This window comes from Cenococcum geophilum (assembly GCF_001692895.1).
Source record: "Cenococcum geophilum 1.58 unplaced genomic scaffold K441scaffold_74, whole genome shotgun sequence".
NCBI lineage: Eukaryota > Fungi > Ascomycota > Dothideomycetes > Gloniales > Gloniaceae > Cenococcum > Cenococcum geophilum.
This window is the reverse complement of record NW_027137632.1, coordinates 714007-730708: the sequence shown is the minus strand read 5'-3', so window position 1 is coordinate 730708 and position 16702 is coordinate 714007. Positions and strand designations below refer to the sequence as shown.

At 49.5% G+C, this 16702-nt stretch overlaps 5 protein-coding genes across 5 annotated transcripts; 4 read left to right on the top strand and 1 right to left on the bottom strand.

Annotated features, from left to right (window-relative positions):
* Window positions 1–3304: 3304 nt before the first annotated feature.
* On the top strand, window positions 3305–6701 carry K441DRAFT_682130 (uncharacterized protein; the record flags this gene model as incomplete). The annotated part of the gene is made up of 4 exons (XM_067651545.1): window positions 3305–4158; window positions 4276–4739; window positions 4838–6480; window positions 6564–6701. 4 exons carry the CDS (start codon window positions 3305–3307, stop codon window positions 6699–6701), a joined length of 3099 nt encoding a protein of 1032 aa, XP_067497609.1.
* A 1669-nt stretch (window positions 6702–8370) lies between these two features.
* Window positions 8371–9549, top strand: K441DRAFT_457947 (HET-domain-containing protein; the record flags this gene model as incomplete). Its single annotated transcript, XM_067641753.1, has 2 exons — window positions 8371–9134; window positions 9228–9549. Coding segments are annotated over 2 exons (1086 nt in total), but the record flags the coding sequence as incomplete, so codon positions are not given.
* A 970-nt stretch (window positions 9550–10519) lies between these two features.
* Window positions 10520–12409, bottom strand: K441DRAFT_621878 (uncharacterized protein). Its single transcript, XM_067645982.1, has 2 exons — window positions 11025–12409; window positions 10520–10955 (listed from the first exon to the last, which is right to left on the bottom strand). The coding sequence occupies exons 1-2, from the start codon at window positions 12123–12125 to the stop codon at window positions 10635–10637; spliced, it is 1422 nt and encodes a 473-aa protein (XP_067497607.1). The 5' UTR covers window positions 12126–12409; the 3' UTR covers window positions 10520–10634.
* A 106-nt stretch (window positions 12410–12515) lies between these two features.
* On the top strand, window positions 12516–15266 carry K441DRAFT_647359 (uncharacterized protein). The gene is made up of 2 exons (XM_067646854.1): window positions 12516–13260; window positions 13314–15266. Exons 1-2 carry the CDS (start codon window positions 12542–12544, stop codon window positions 15025–15027), a joined length of 2433 nt encoding a protein of 810 aa, XP_067497606.1. The 5' UTR covers window positions 12516–12541; the 3' UTR covers window positions 15028–15266.
* Window positions 15267–15280: 14 nt separating this feature from the next.
* K441DRAFT_329563 (uncharacterized protein) lies at window positions 15281–16702 on the top strand. The gene has a single exon (XM_067641209.1). The coding sequence runs from the start codon at window positions 15534–15536 to the stop codon at window positions 16251–16253; it is 720 nt and encodes a 239-aa protein (XP_067497605.1). The 5' UTR covers window positions 15281–15533; the 3' UTR covers window positions 16254–16702.

The window sequence follows — 16702 nt, the reverse complement described above, 5'->3', positions numbered from 1 at the left end:
TTGAATCAAGTCCTAATATTCGGGACTAAGGGATCCTGTCCAATGTTCAATTTAGTTGAGAGGGGAGAGTCGCCAGCTGAAGGTGCTCTGATTCTCGCACGTCATACCATACGGTGCGAGGGAGAGCCGGAGTGTCCTGTACGTGTCCTGAGTGCTTCGAACGGGACTTGCAAAGCACACACTTCAGAGCTCTTAAAATTACGAGGGAAAGAATCCGAGTCAAGCCCAATGACAAATTGTCGCGCGAGCATCTCATTCTACCTGGATCATATCAGGTGCGACTTGTTGTGCAGTGCTTCGTTTCTTGAAGTATCCCGCCCCCAGCTAGGAACAACTAAGGATCTTAATATACTTAACTGATGCCCTGCATTAGCTTCTAGCGGTGATATTCAGTGTTACTAGGTGCAGATGGTCATCATTATGTTAGGTCAATTATGCGCATCAAAGTAGAGGAAAACTGTCGAACAGGACGATCCAAATACACGAATTGGGTGGATCAAAAGCCCCCCGAACTAGGCTTGATATAGTAGTGATCGACGCCAGGCCGGCAAAAACCCTCAGTGCCAATTGATCTGACACTTCTTATTATTGGCTAACTCCACGGTAGCCTTTGATGAGAATTAACCAAGACAAACGTAGGAGCGGTTGAAGAGGGAAGGAAATAAGAATTTATATGTCGGCTAGCCAAGCCCCGTAATTCCTTTTTTCCTAGCAAAGGGAAGGGTTCTTAGCTTCACAAAGTGCAAGAATTCGCTTTGTGAGAGTAAGCTTGATGGTGCCGTTTTCTCAGGTAGTAAAGTAAAAGCGGTCAAGGTCAACAGTTCCATCATCTCCCGGTCACAGAAACGCGACCTGGGAGGCGGTGTACTCGAGCACATGAATCGACATTTGAGAGGTTAAAGATTACCTATTCAGTGGAGACATTGTAGCAACGGTCGAGTAGACTCTTTTTGCGAGCTTTCTTAAGTTTAGCTTTCTTCCATCTGCACCCAACATCCCGCAGTAGCACCTTAATCACAAAATCTCGGAAAGATAGAGCACTTTTGGAGAATGTAACAGAACTTCTAAACATGACATATCACCCAACACGGAAAGTTCAGAGATATCGAGTCAAGCCATGGAGCTGGTTCTGAGGGTGTAAATCACCAGCCGCCTTTGAATGGCATCCGGCTTTGACGCAAAAACCGCTTCGTTCTATATAATTTTGTTCGAATCACTGTTGAGTGGTGGAAATCCAAGCATTCCCGTTTCCTGGTAACCAATCGGGATTTAATTGCATCACTTGCTTTAAGGATTGCACGCGGTGTACCCAAGTAGCCTTCTCATTAGCAGAACACCATTACTAGGCGCCAATATCCTAGGCCTCTGGACTGGTCGATCCGCATTGTGAGTACGGAACCACCGAAAGTGCGCTGCTAATTTGATTTCATTGACACTCTAAACTTCAAGGGTGCTGCCTGCGAAGTTGGTAATTGAGCAACTTTGAACCTTTCTACACGCTAAAATTGCAACAGAGTTTGTCGTACATAACACACCCTGCACAAGAGAATCATTTGATGAGCTCGGCAGTTGCTGCGCTTTTTTTGGTTTGTTCTACTATGACACACTGCTGAAGGTTCTTGATACAAGAGGAATTGTCCTGTTAGCCAGGACCTGGATGCGTCAAAGTGAGGAGGATGATTCGTTCGAGTTTTCGTCTGACTCTTTCATTGCGATGCTATCCTGGTGAAGAATATTTTACATTATTGTGCGACCTTGGAACTGGTGCCCTCAAGCAGCTGTCCTGAGCAGAATGAGGGGGAAATTGTGAGATTCGCTAGTCGTCGGCAAATCTAGTATCAGAATCCGGTATGTCACAGGGATGGCAACCTCGATGATGATGGCTAAGCAGGTTTGGCACATTAGCAAGATAAATGCTTTCAGTCTTAACATGCTGTATAACTCTCTGATCCAATTATTGCTTCGGAATCGTGCGATTGCTAGCGTAGGATTTGCTGAAGAAAAAAACAAGCCACGTGCTCTTTTGTTTAGTAATGTCTACTCTTCTCTTGCAATAGTCAATCTGTCTCTTTGCTAAATTCAAGGTTTCGCTTAGTGAGGCATCCGCTGTCTCGCTATCAATCAGTATTAATATAAGGCTGAAAAGTTTCAGTACCATCTCTGGACGCCTGTGTTTCAACATGGGCTGTGGTGTTACGCAACGCTGCGTCCTGAGGTCATTTCCTGGAATTTCTTGACGCAGGGCTGAAGAAGCCCACTGACGCCGGGCTGAAGAAACCCACTGACGCCGACCTCTGCCTTGAGTGACTTTCGAAATGCGCCTGTCACCGCGCACTTGATGCATGCGACACAGCTGACGCCTGTCCAGTCGGCCTTTGTGGAATGCGTTGCACATGACGTGAGGTATGAATCGGAGAAAGACCGGAGTTACTCAGCCTTCTCAGCTGCTCAGCCACTTCAGCCTCTACATATTTAGCACCGTGATTAAGACAAAAGGGCGACCTCAGTGAGTTCCTTTTAGTCCAGGAATAGCGCGGGTATTATATTGAGGTCTTTTCGGGGGAGGGGATCGTCCAAAGTTCTAATGCCAACGTAGTTTAGTCGGCTTCATCCTCTTCGCGAAGAGTTCGCGAAGCGAACCTTGGAAGGCACAAGGCGTTCGTCGGAGTGAGGTTGAAGAAGTTATGTCTAGCCCACTGTAACTTGTGATGCGATTCCTAATATTATCCCGCTACTTGTGTGCTGGCCGTCCAGAAGTACCAGGAGACTGCTGAGGGCAAAATCGCGGCTTTGGTATCAAAGAAGCAAATTTATGGCCCAGTCTCTTCTACGCGGGCGGGTGCGATACCAGCTCAGGTGACAGTGTTCGCGGGGATTTAATTCGCGGTTCTTCGTGAATTCGGTAGGTCTGCGTTGGTTGCGCGGGTTGCGTTGGCGGGTACCTGGCCGCAGTCAAATCAGCAAGGCCGTTGTCAATCCGTCTCCGGGCCAAGCACCACGCATGTCATCGACACCCGCTCCATTGCAACGCGCGCATCCTCTACTCTTTTTCTACGCCACACATATCCCCTTTACCAAAACGTCCACTCCCGTTTGCCAGCTGGCCAACTGCCTCTCGCCGCGTTGACCGCGCCTCCATTTCTTCCCTATTCCCGCGCGCTGCGCGACTAAGTCCAGACCTCGCTTGTTCTTCAATCATTAGTGACAACTCATCGGACACGTTCTCAGAACGATCCTCAACCTTCAACAACGTTCAACTCAGCATGCCGCAGACCCAAACCCCCACGCAGACCCACTCAACATCATGACCACCAACGAGAAGGGCTTCCGCTCTATCACAGAGCAGTTCGAATCCGCAGAGCCGGCTCCCAGCAACGACCAGGTCCAAAATGCTGCCTCAGCCGGAACTACCTCCACGAATAAGGCACATCCACCTACATCCACTTCCGAAAACGGCCCTTCCGCGCAGATGAGACCCCAAGCACTCAGCGGCCCACGCTCTCTTACCATTTCGGGCTCGCCATCGACAGCAAACTCACCTATGTCTTCAAGAGACAATTCTCCAGCCAGACCGCCACTGAGACAACAAAGTGCATCCGGGCCGTTACCGAAGTCGGGACTCAGGTCAAGAAAAAGCAGTACGGATGTTAGCCCGAGTAGGGGCCCAAGTCTGGCCGGATCTGGCACTACAGTTCCATCTGCAGCAGCAATACAGCGAGCCCTGTCATCCGCCAGCACACCCCAGCTTCAGCCTACACCTGCACAGGACCCTTCGAAGGTACCCCGACCACAGAAGGCAGGTTCAGGTACAGCATCTGGGGAAAGCACTCCACATTGGCCTGTCTCTCCAAGACTCAAGTCGCCGCCACCAGCTGCAGAATCACGTTCACGATCACGCCGTAATTCCCTGCGTGCTCAGTCCCGAAAATCCGAATCTACCTCGTCAGCCCCGGCCATAGTTGTTCAAAGCTCATCGCCAGCACCGTCCTCACGAATACCGATAAAGAATGAAGTGGTAAATAGCGATTCGGAAGATCAAGTGCCGTTAATTATGAAGGGTTCTGCAAGGGGCGTAAGTGGTGCTGCGCCTACACTGGAAACGGTACAGGAAGCCAGCCTTCCTGCAACTCCAGGGTTTGATACACTAGAGACGCAAAGGTACTTCCCACTACTATCAACTATAACTCTACTGGGAAAATGGTTCACGGATTTTATGTTGTCTTCTTACACATGAGGAAGGAAAGTCCAGCTCGATCAATACTAACATTCTTGCAGTCTTGCTCCTGGCACCCAAGGTGGAAAATCATCCGACGAAGAACGACCTGACGTTGCCGCGTCTAAAGTCACGGAAGATCTTAGTACGAAAACTACGAAGGCTGTAGAGAGCGGCAGTGATAGTGGACCAAACAAGGCAGAAAACCGAGGCAGGTCCAAAGAGCACCTGAACACATCCACCCAAAGACCAAAAGCAATACCTGCGAAATCTTCGTTTTCGTCCCTTGCGGCAATTAAACCCCGATCCGCTGCTGAGACAACGTCCAAGAATATGACCGTCGAGACTGAGACTGTCACTTCAATACCACAGGCAGCAATAGGAGGTCCTCAGGGGGAACGTGTTGCTCAAGGGCGAGGTGATCCTAGTGGCAGTCTTCGCTTAAAGCCAAGTAATGAGACAATACGTCCCAAGAAGGACAAGAAGAAGGTGACGCGCAAAGCTCCTTCGATAAATGCAGGCACTGGTAGGTCCTCTTTTACTCATTCCTTACCATCACCATCAGCACCCGAGGGTCAGAACGGAATTTTTGTCCTCGCTCAGATACTATACCCTCAAGCACAGTCGAATTTCCGCAACAATATGCAATTTCCATTTCTTCAAGCCACGAGATGGCTATGCATAAACCCTCAATGCAATCACCATCTTTTTTATATCTATATACATCTACTAATGCAAGCTTGCGTAAAGCTTCCTCGAAAGCAGACGTCTTCGAAGCTAAGGTGGCAAGTGCTGTTGATGAAGAGAATTCGTCAGACTCTGACGAAACATTTGTGTACGAATCCAATCCACCGGACCCTCCACCACATAGGAATCGGCATCATTCAAGGACACCAAGCATGACCTCGATTGCAAGTATGGATCCTCGGACCGCGATCCGTGAAGCTCACAAAGTGAATGGCAAGAGGAGCATGAAATTCGCAAACAATCCTTACATTGCCACAAGCCCCGATAACGATGCTAATGACAGACCTGAAGGAACGGTGCGCGGTGGGACCTCAAGGGCGAGTGGAGGAAGCAGTATCCACCACCATCACATTGGACGCCATGGTCATGGACGAGGAGGTGCGCACCACACATCACTATTTGATCAGGATTCTCCATTCCCACAATCTTCGAAGATCCGGGCAATGTCATCCCGGCATTCTTCTAAGCCGAACAGTCCCAAGGAGCCAAATTACCCCTCCCGGTTAGGGAATGGAAATGGAAATGGAAATAGCAGCAAGAAGAACGGAGAATACTCAATGTACGATATGGATAACGAGGGCACAGCAGATGACGAACGAACACCATTAATCGAGACTGTTCGCGTCCCTCGAACTCGCACCCCCCGACGCCCAAATAGCGCGAGTCTGCGCCAACTGGAACACTACCAGCGACGGCGTAGTGGCGGCTGGTTCCATAGATTCGCCGGATGCCTTGTATTATCTATTTTACTACTGGTTCTCATATTTGGCGCGGTAGGCCTTCTCTTCGCGACGACCAAACCTCTGTATGGAGTGGGAATCCGCGAAATCCAGAATGTTATTGCTAGCGAGCAAGAACTTATGTTGGACCTCTTCGTCGAAGCCATCAATCCCAACATCATTGCTGTCACTGTCGCAGATATGGACGTCAACTTGTTTGCAAAGAGTAAACATCTCGGCACGGACAAGTGGTGGCACGATCATCACGGAGCTCCTTTCGATTCTACCTCCCTTCGCGACCGCGACCCACCACGCCGCCTTCCGCCAAACGATCCTCAGCCTCACCACGTTCTGCCTTCACTCCATGACCAAGACATTCGCACTTCTGGAGGTATCGACGAAGGGACAGACCCCATCGAGGATCCTGAGGAAGGCGATTCGCAAACCATGCTCCTCGGCCGCATCTTCCACTTCGATTCTGCGCTTAACTTTGACGGCTCTCCGGTAAAACGCCATCCCCATTACTCCATCGGCGAAGTCCGTTTGCAGAAACCGGGAAACAAGACTGAAGCTGGCGGCACGGAGCGATGGGAGAGGGTTCTTCAGTTCCCCTTTGAGCTTATCGTGAGAGGCATCCTGAAATATCAACTCCCATTATCCACGAGGATACACACGGTTCCAATTTCGGGGAGCTACATGTACGATCCAGAGGAGGAGAAGAAAAAGCTGAAGGTGAAATCTGTACGGATATACCGGGGACACATCATGGATGACGAATTAGAGGAGAAGAGAGAGTTAGAGGTATGGGGGCGGTGGGATGCTCGAGCGAGACAGCTTATTGAGCGATAGCACTGTCCCCTTCTCTCCCTGCTCTGCCAACCTAGACGACCCCTCAGAAAAAGACCTTTTATGACACTAGACTGGCCGAGCTCATTGTAGCTAAGGCCGCCCACATGCTCTTCAGCACTGACGACCATTTCCTTGCCTTCCCCCTCCATCTTCTCTTGTACGACTTTAACTGACTTGGTGCGGAATTCCGTCTACGTGTTTTAATGTGCAAAGCGTTTTAGCGTGGTGTCGTGCGGGCTTTTGTCTTTGCGCTTGGAGGCCACATATTCTCGTTCTCTTCACGCTTCATTTACCTCCATACACACTATCCTTTCTCACTTCCCTTTGCCTCTTTCACGAATTTGTCTTTTTACCACAGTCGCCTCTTCCTTGAATCTGCCGGAAGAGCGCGCAAAATGCATAGCGGCACTCATGATTCTTCGTTTCAGCGATCATTGTCCTCCGGCGGGCATTCGTCAGTATCATTATCATTCATCAGCGAGGATTCATTCATAACCAAAAGCGGGAACGGAACGCTAGGGGCCTAATACGGGCATTTTCCTCTTATTTTTTCTTCTCCCCTTTACCCAGGCTTCTACGTGACGGCCTTTTTCGGTATCTCTGGGTAGCAACATTGCGTGCATGGGAATATTTGTGCTTTTTAGAGTCGGCGCGAGAAATTTGTAACTGTGCGAGGCCTTTGTTTTGGAAATGGAATTGGGAGGCGTTTTTTGTGTCCGTGTATCGCCGACGAATTTTTTTGTAGGATGAACTGGTGGGGATGATTGGTGCTACAGCCGCCTGCTCTGGGCGCACGCCGGTGGACTGAGATTGTTATGTTTTTGATTGATTGGAGAGATTGTGCGGTTTTGTATCGGTACTTCGGAGGACGATTTTGGATGGAAAAGTTTGACCTTTTTTTAAATGGAGGGATGGGGGGAGGTGAGGTGATGGGAAGATGAGGGAGGGAGAGTAGGGAGGGAGAGTAGGGAGGGAGTTGTACAGTACATATAACATTGACACTGAGTAGTCGGCAGTGGAGTCGAATGCAGATTGAATTTAATTCAATGGATGGGGTTGCAATGGTTGTGCCGCGCTTAATCTCTGATCAGAATCGCTTGAGCTTACACATTATTAAGCTACGTGGACACAACAGTTTTGGTGTTCTGCGCACGGTCCAGTTTTCACAGGACGGAAGGGATAGAATCGACCTGCAGTAAGCTCATTAATTGGAACTCCTCACCTATCAACTCTTTGTTATAAAAATTAAATATCATTTTTGGGAAAGCTGTATGCAATTCTCGAAAGGTAAGGATTCTTTGAAGTCCTCAGTAAATATAATATGAGTAAATACGCTCTACCATGACCGCCCTCCGATCCAAAACCAACCTGTGCAACTATAGCCTTCCAAGCAACATGCTCTGCACACTCTGCGCTACCTTGACTTTTCTTCCTATCTCTTCTCTACCCTCTCATTTACTCCTCCAACTTCCCAACTCAATATGGCAAACAGGAAATGACGATCTACAACGTGCAATCTACCTCCACCACCAGACACTCCGCGCTCTACGGCAAACGCACGAAGATGGCTGCCGCTTTTGCACAATGCTATACCATGGCCTTGTCNACATGCAGGATCTTCTCGGGAGAAGAGAGGAGAGTGGCACGTGGACGCCAGCAGAGGGGTCCAACGAGCAAATCGTGCTGGTTTTAGCGTCGGAGGTGAGAGAGGAAGGGATGGGTTTATTAGCACCCGGGGAGGGGATTCGGGTTTGGTGCCAGGAACGATCATTCAGCCTAACGATGGGAGATTTGGAAGACCGATACGCGCGATTCTCTGATGAAGAAGCAGAAGACTCTGATACGGGTTCCATAACCAGTATGGAGTTAGCGAAGACTTGGCTTTTCAAGTGCCTCCAAAATCACCCGGAGTGTTCAAGCAGCAATGGACCAAACGAACCCATTTTACCAAAACGTGTCGTAGACGTCGGACCCCTAGACGGGTCCCAGGAGCCTTATCTCTTCATACCCAGCAGTAGATCCCATCGGGCAAATTATGTGGCCTTGAGCCATTGCTGGGGTCCACATCAGATAATAACAACGACGAAAGACACAATAACGGCTTACCAGCATAGAATTAAGTGGGCAAAGCTTTCGAAGACATTTCAGGATGCTGTGGATGTCACGCGTAAGCTCAACATGAGATATATCTGGATAGACTCGTTATGCATTGTGCAAGATTGGGCTGAGGATTGGGAGACGGAATCTGCAGTCATGGGCGATATATATCGGAATGCGTTCTTCACCATCTCCGCTGCTCGAGCTAAGGATGGGACTGAGGGATGCTTTGCGCAGCGAAATCCAAAAGCAAATCGGCCTTGTAAATTGAATCTCTATTTCGGAAAGCAGCCCCAGGGCGGGGTGGTTCCAACAGAGGCGGTTGCAAGAAAATCGCAGAGGTCTGTGTATGTATATCCCTTCACTTCAGGGAATGCTGTTGGTCCGCTTTATGAAAGAGCATGGGTTTATCAGGAGCAAGCGTTGTCCACGAGGATACTCGCGTTTGGGAAAAACAACATCCACTGGCTTTGCTCGTCAATGATGGCAAACGAGAATTACCCTATGGGGTATCGGCAGAAGACTGTCATGCCAGTCGCAGAATTTCTGCGACTAGTCCGAACAGATGAACAGCATTGTGATAAACAAAGTGGAGAAGATAGAGCGCTTGAGAAAGGCCTGGAGAAGAGTGAACCAGAGCTTGACGAGTGTGAGACGGAGGAATTGTATGACCGATGGTACGGCATAGTTGAGGAATACAGCACTCGTTCCCTGACCAAAGCAACCGATAGGCTGCCAGCATTATCAGGGCTAGCAGCCGAGATTAATAAAAAACTTGAAGACGATCAATACATTGCTGGCCTTTGGCGTGAAGACCTTGAGCGAGGCTTGCTTTGGTCATGTCCGGATTCAAGGAATACGGGAGTCCGCGCTAGGCCTCCGCTGCAATATGTTGCGCCAAGCTGGTCTTGGGCATCATTGACCGGACGTATAACTTCCTTCTCTTATATGAAGCAGTTGTTTAGGCACGACAACTGCATCAATGAAGGACTAGAGGTGGTGGGTGTTGGTCGAAAACTGAAGGGTCTAAACCCATTTGGCGAAGTCCTACATGGCATAATTAAAATTAGTGGTTATTTGGTGCCAGTCATGCTAGGACTTAATGTCGATAATGTGACAAGTGAGGTTACAAAAGAGTCCCATGGGAAGAATACATTGTATACCCTGGATACAAGAAGGGCAATTGGGGGTTTGAACCTTGATGCGCTTGAAATAGTTGATGCTCCAATATGGCTCTTGGCTATGGTTGAGAAGCAAGGCGAGACTGAAGACGACTGGACTACTGTGTGCCTCGCTCTGGTCGAAACTGGATTCAAAGCAGGAGAGTGGGGTGAGTATAGGCGTGTTGGGCTTGCAGGGGTTGACTCAATTTGTTTCGATGATGCCAAAAGGAAAACAATATGTATTGTTTGAGCCTGGATTTGACGATTCTGTTTAATTGATCAATTTCGGGATAATTATGTGGTATACGGAAGTCTGACTTAGAATTCGGGACGTGTCTTAGTGATCTGGGGCTCCGGCATGAATCTCTCGGAGACAGCTACCTCATATCATATACGAACGTGCAATCCCATTTAAGCTAGGAGGATCAACTGGACCATTAAACGTGGTCCGCATTCTTTAGAAGAAGTATTCGGATGCCAAAACTTTCGTAGTATGAAGTATTTTCACAATATGGGATTTCTGAGGTAGGATGGTAGCAGTGTTTTCCATATGGAATTATAGTGGGCTCTGCTTTTTCGTCTTGGGATTGCGTCACTATCCGTCCTTTCAGCCACTCAACCCAACGAAAAGATATTGGAAAAGCTATGCGGCTTGAGCGGTGGCTTAAGGAGCTGAAAGTGGAAAGGAATAGAGTTTATCCTAAAGTACATAATCAAGACATTCATCTATTAGGCAGGGGGCATCAGAGCTACCTAGGTACTTAGCTAGTTCCTTGGCACTTCTTGAATTGGTATTGCTACATAATCTTGGAGGAAGACATGATAACGAGTACAACACAACTTCACTCACTGCATCTCCTCAGTTTTCGCCCTCTTTCCCTCGATCCTACCATCTCCGTCCGCTCCCAACTTCCTCTTTCCACTCCCGCCACCATTAATAGATTCCTTCTTGTACTCTTCGGCTAGCGCGGGCTTCTTTTTGTGTCTCACTAGATTCGTAAGGTCGTTGGCTCCTTTGGATGCTTCTTCGATACGTGCTTTTTGCGCCGTCGGATCTGCACCGAGGATGCTACCTAGGAGACCGCTAAAAAGAGCCGGGTCTGCAGATTCACTAAGGGCAGCCAGCGGGTTGGCCTCTTTAGTGGGGTCGGCGCGAAGATCATGGAGCTAGTTGAAGTGGTTAGCTTAGCTCTGTAGAATGGATCTGACTCTAGAGCAACTCGTGTGCGCACTCACCCTCTGTTTCATCTCCTCAATCATCTCCTTCGCATCTGCAATGGACTTCTGTTGTTCCTCCTTCTTTTCGGCCGAGAGATTTGGTAGCTCTGATTCCTCCTTCTTCGTACGTAACGCTAAGCTCGTAATTGCAGCTTCCATCTCCACAGCTGCTTCTTCTCGCAACTCCATATCCACTTGTGCCTCTTCTGGTTTTCCTCCTGGACCAGCATCTTGCTCTCGCTGCGCTTCTCGTACTGCGGTAACTGATGCGAATTCAAGGGCCAATGAGAGTTTATAATGGCCTTCAGCTATAAGAGAAGACTCTTGAGGGTGAAGTTGTTTTCTGAGTTCCAGAGCTGCTCGTGAGTCGGATATGGCATCGACGAAGCGTTCATTTTCAAGTGATATTTCAGCCTGGAGATCGTGCGTATCTGCAAGGCGTTCTTTGATAAGCCGAATTTCAGGAGGCTCTTCCGTGGGGGCTTTCAATTTTCCTTTGCCTTTGTTCTGGGCGGAGCCATCCGTAGACTCTAACGATAATGACTCGAGTTGTCGTGATAGCAGTACTCGTCCTACATCAAGAATCTCATATGCGTTGGCGAAATCATCGTCCTCGCCTTCTTCGGCGCTAGCCTCTCCCTCTGCATCGTCCCCGGACTCAGAATCAGTATCCCAATTCTCGTCACCAATAAGCTGAAAGTATGGTTTATTTTCAACGGTCTTCTCTTCCTTGTCATCGGTGGCCTGCTCATGGGTTGATTCCTCAGTCACAGATGGAAGTCCCTCTGCACCATTCGCCTTGCTTGCACTCCCACTGCTTTCCGCCTTATTCTTCTTGGTCTTTTTGGACTTGCCATTCTTCTCCTCTGCGGCAACCTTTCCTCCTAATACGTCACTCTTGGCCACCGCGACTTTATATAGACAACGCCCGTATCGGTATAGTAACTCCGCGTTTTCAGGCGCCATTTCGCCATTTATTTCGGCTTGTAGCTCTGTAGCTTCGGAAAATAGATCTGCGGCTGTGCTGTAGTTTTTGAGGGAGTATTGGAGATTTGCGGCGGTGGTGAGTTCAGCGAGCTTCTCCTTAGAGGGGACATCGGAGGTGTCCTTGGACGCCATGGCTGCTAGTAAATGGAATCAATGGCCTATCTCTAATTACGCGATCACTTTGACGGCAATTTTATAAGTATAAAAGCGCCGGTGTTGTTGTTGAGGTGAGATGGAGTGGCTAGCGCGGAAGTTTGGTGAAACTCGGAATGTCTAGTGGTTACCTTTGCGCTTCGCGTGTAAAACCTAAAGTAGGCGCAACGATAATTCTGGAGAATTCCACTCCCAAAGAAGGTTCGAAACAGCTGTATAAGCCTTCAAAATAATGACTGTGATATTGCGAGCTACAGTCACAGATGATGGTGGAGTGAAGTGGCTAAAGTGGATTCGGCTACTTACGCGTGAAAGCGCGACATCGCGACAATTGAACTCCCCCCGCAGCACCTAGTCTCTGTGGACCTAACACACTTTAACCATTTTATTAAAAAATGGCAACAACAAACAGGAGGATAGAGGAAGCTGCCGAAGTGCCAGAGCCTACTCCAAATCCTATCCCATCTTCCTCTCCCGCTTTTGGCACACCTATCCATCCCATAATACCGCGTCGAACAGCTCCGATACCAGCACCACTTACCCTAAAAGCCGCCGCTCCACCTCTAAAGCCGACAATTCTTCCTATACTACTTCCACCCGCTACTTTACGGCCTCTAGCATTCAGAACATTTACGAAAAAGCATAATCTGACCCTGACATCATCAGCTCTTCAGGCCCTCGCAACTTTCATCGGAAGGCATTGCGGGTCAGGATGGCGCGAAGAAGGCCTTGCAGAGCGTGTGCTCGAGGAGGTCGCAAAGAGCTGGAAGAAAGGTGGTGGACAAGTAATAGTAGACGGTGAAGGGGAGACTCTAAAGGCCATCTTAAAAGTGGTGGAGGGATCTATGAGTGGGGGGAGACTTGTTCAAGGAAATCCTCCTCTAAGTCGACAGGGAAGTATGAAATTTGGGGCAGAAGGTAGTATTCAAGAGCTGGGTGGGCTACGGCTAGGACTAGGTGATAGTCAAAATAGCTTCGGAATGTCGAGTCTGGAGGTCGAAGATCCAGAGGAAGAGGAGGATGCATTAAAAGACCCCCGGGAGTGGATCAACATTATAGGAGCCTTTGACCAGCCAAGATTGGTATATAATGTTAACAAAAAACATTTTGAAAAGTTCGTATACCTTCAAAACTTCTACATTCTCCGATCTAGCTAATTATACCTAGTTCTACCACGAAACCTTCGCTGTTTCCATTACCTTCTCACAAAACCGACCTCTTCCGCCAGCGCTATCACATTGTACACCAGCGCATCCTAAGAAATGAAACTTTCCAGACACCGTCATTCTCCGCTGTTCGCTCCTCAGCCCTTACACGCACCTCATCCATCTCTGCAACTCAGACCAACAAGATCACCCCAATCGCCAATTTGCTAGGCCGGAGCGGTAGCACTCACCTTCTCTTAGGCCTCCTTGCTGTTTCTCCAACTGGCACACTCGCTCTCTCTGATCTCACCGGCACGATTGCTCTGGACCTTCAACATGCCCGTCCAATTCCCGAGGACGGTGCTTATTTTGCCCCAGGTATGATAGTCCTCATTGACGGAGCCTACGAGGAAGACTATAATAACCCCACTTCCGGCTCCAACTCGGCTCTGGGCAATACGGGCGGTATTGGTGGAACTATCGGTGGGAAATTCATTGGATTTTCTGTGGGGCATCCGCCGTGCGAGCGGCGTTCCACCACCCTTGGAATTGCATCCTCTGACCAAAACCCAAACCGAACATCAACTGCCATCATTGGCCCTGCATTCGGCTGGACCGACTTCCTGGGCCTAGGCTCTGAGCGTGCGACTGGGGCTCGCATGTCCCGGTTGGCAGGGCGCTTGCTTCCTCCCACTTCTGCACATACAATAGCAATAGCATCAGACCTGCACCTTGACCTCCCCAGCACTCTCTCAACGCTCCGGATTCTTTTATCAACTTACACACCTCACCCTACTGAGCCTAATCCCGTCTACCCTCTTGCAATCGTTCTTGCTGGCAATTTCTCGTCTCGCGCAACGCTGGCAGGAGTGCCAGGAGCTGGGTCAATTGAGTATAAGGAGTATTTCGACGCAGTAGCAGCCGTGCTCTCAGAATTTCCTGCTCTGTTAGCAAGAACTAGCCTGGTATTCGTACCGGGAGAGAATGATGCGTGGCCTTCCGCTTTCTCTGCTGGTGCTGCTGGGCCTTTACCTCGCAAGGCGGTCCCAACACTTTTCACGAATCGCATTAGGAGAGTGATTGCGGAGGCGAATAGAGAAGTCTGGGGTCCCGGTGGTGCGGCAGGATCGGAGGGTACGAACAAAGGGAAAGGAGAAGGCAAGAGGAAAGAGGGAGAAGTCATCTGGACGTCCAATCCAGCACGCCTGAGCTGGTTTGGGGTGAAAGGAGAGATGGTGCTGTTTAGGGACGATGTAGTAGGCCGACTAGGGCGAACTGCCATTCGGTTTAGAAAGCCCGAACAGGCGGCTGACGAGGGAGATGCTCAGGACGCTCCACCTCCACCCGCCAACCCTGAAAATGGGACAGATACTCAACCCATGGACCTCGACCCACCTGGACCTGCGCAAAACCAAGCTCAGCAACTGGACCCCGATACTATGACTGCTCGCGCCTTAACCCGAACACTGCTTTCGCAATCGCACCTCTCTCCCTTCCCGACCTCTACTCGGCCAGTGCATTGGGACTATTCACACGCTTTGAATCTCTACCCCTTACCTACCGCGTTGGTAGTTGCAGATAAAGAAGCCCCTGCATTCGTAGTGCGCTATTGCGGGTGCACAGTTATGAACCCAGGGCCTATTGTTGAGGATGCTGGTAGGGGAAGGACTGGAAGAGCGAGGTGGGTCGAGTTCGATATTGGGAGCGGTAAGGGAGTTATAAGAAGTGAGGGATAAAGGTATTTTTATAATGCATGTGGAGTGAGTTATTAACGAGTTCTGATTGAGATGTTTTGGGTTATGAAGCATCTGGCGGAGTTAAGAGTGTATTACAAAATGGCTCATGGGATCATATGCATATCGGTTAATTATGAGCTGGAGGCAGAATAATGACCCAAGAATCAACTCGTTCATGTATTCAGACATTTCTTAGGAATTTTAATTTGTTCGCAGGTGTGCATGTAAATATTAGGACTCAACATTTTCCCTTAAATCTTTCCGTTTCAAAAGAACTCTGCCCCGCCCCTTTGAATAGATGGAACTCATGGATTCCAATGAAGAGCAATGCCAAGATGTGGCTTGTTCCACTCACACATAGATTGGATGATATGATGTTGAAGATTGGCCAGGCGTCCCCCGCGTGAAGCACACTGGATTTGCTAAGGACAAATATCGTTCAGCCCCAAGGGGTGCCCTCGTTCAAAATTTGCAATTGACCCTTTACCATACCATACCAGCTCACTATGGACAGCAGCAGCTCCTCGCCGCCCTCCAAACCACCTCGCTCCCTTCTCTCCCTTCCAGCAGACATCCGCATCATCATCTACTCCTACGCGCTGACATGGCCCAACCTCTCCGACGCCTTCGCGCTCACGCAAAAGGCTCAGGGCATCGCGCTTAAAGACTACGAACACCTTTCCTCGCCCCTCTGCACGATCCCACGCACACCAGTCCGCACCACGACCCCGACCATCCTGCTGCTCAACCGGCAAATAACCGCCGAGGCGCTGGACGTGCTGTACAGGACGCCGCTGGTGATCCCGAAGCCGCCGCCATACAGCCACGTCGCGTCGCGGTACTACGACATCTTCGAGTTCGTGCCGGAGACGCTGCTGCAGAGCGTGTGGCGGGTCGAGCTGGTCCTCGACGCCGCCGCGGATGCGGACGCCGCGCTGCGCTGGGATGGCGGTCGCAAGTTCTGGCGCGCGTGGGCGTCGTGCCTGGCGTCGCTGTTGCTGGAGACGTGGATTGCGAAGGGTCATAGTTTGCGCTCGTTGGTCATACGGTTGAATGAACCGCAGGGCGCGGGGTTGGGTGGGCATGCGCAGTATCCTAGGGGCAGCATGTTGTTATTGCTGAGATATGGGATTAGTGCTCTAGGGCCGATTGTGAAGGTTGAGGGGGTGAGAGGTGAGGTGTTGGAGTATCTTACGGGGAGGAATGGGAGTGGAATTTTGGAGTGAGGTGCTGGGGATTTACTTTGTCTTATTTAGGCATATAATTGAGATATTTAAAAGTTAATTAAGCGCAAAGCCCACGTCTTACCCCTACTAAACGTGCAAGGAGAACTAATTGGTAGATATTTTACGAAATGATCTTATTCATTTACCCATGCATTATCGCATGAGTAATATATCCTCCACGCTGCTCCACTGTCGTTCATCACTTTTAATACCTCCATAGTCGGACATGTGGGTTTTTCCAGTTCCCATTATGGCCTTTATCCTTGAGTAGGCGTTGCTTCCATTTGAATCGAGACTGAACGATCCTGAAGAGAGGCTGAGCAGGCCCCTGGGTAGAGCAGGGGCCCGGCTGCAGTTGCTAACTGTTTGCTTCAACTACGTTTTTATTTGAAGGTTTTATGTGCTCTGAAACCTAGGTTCAAGCTGCACTGAGACGGACGAGAGCTGAC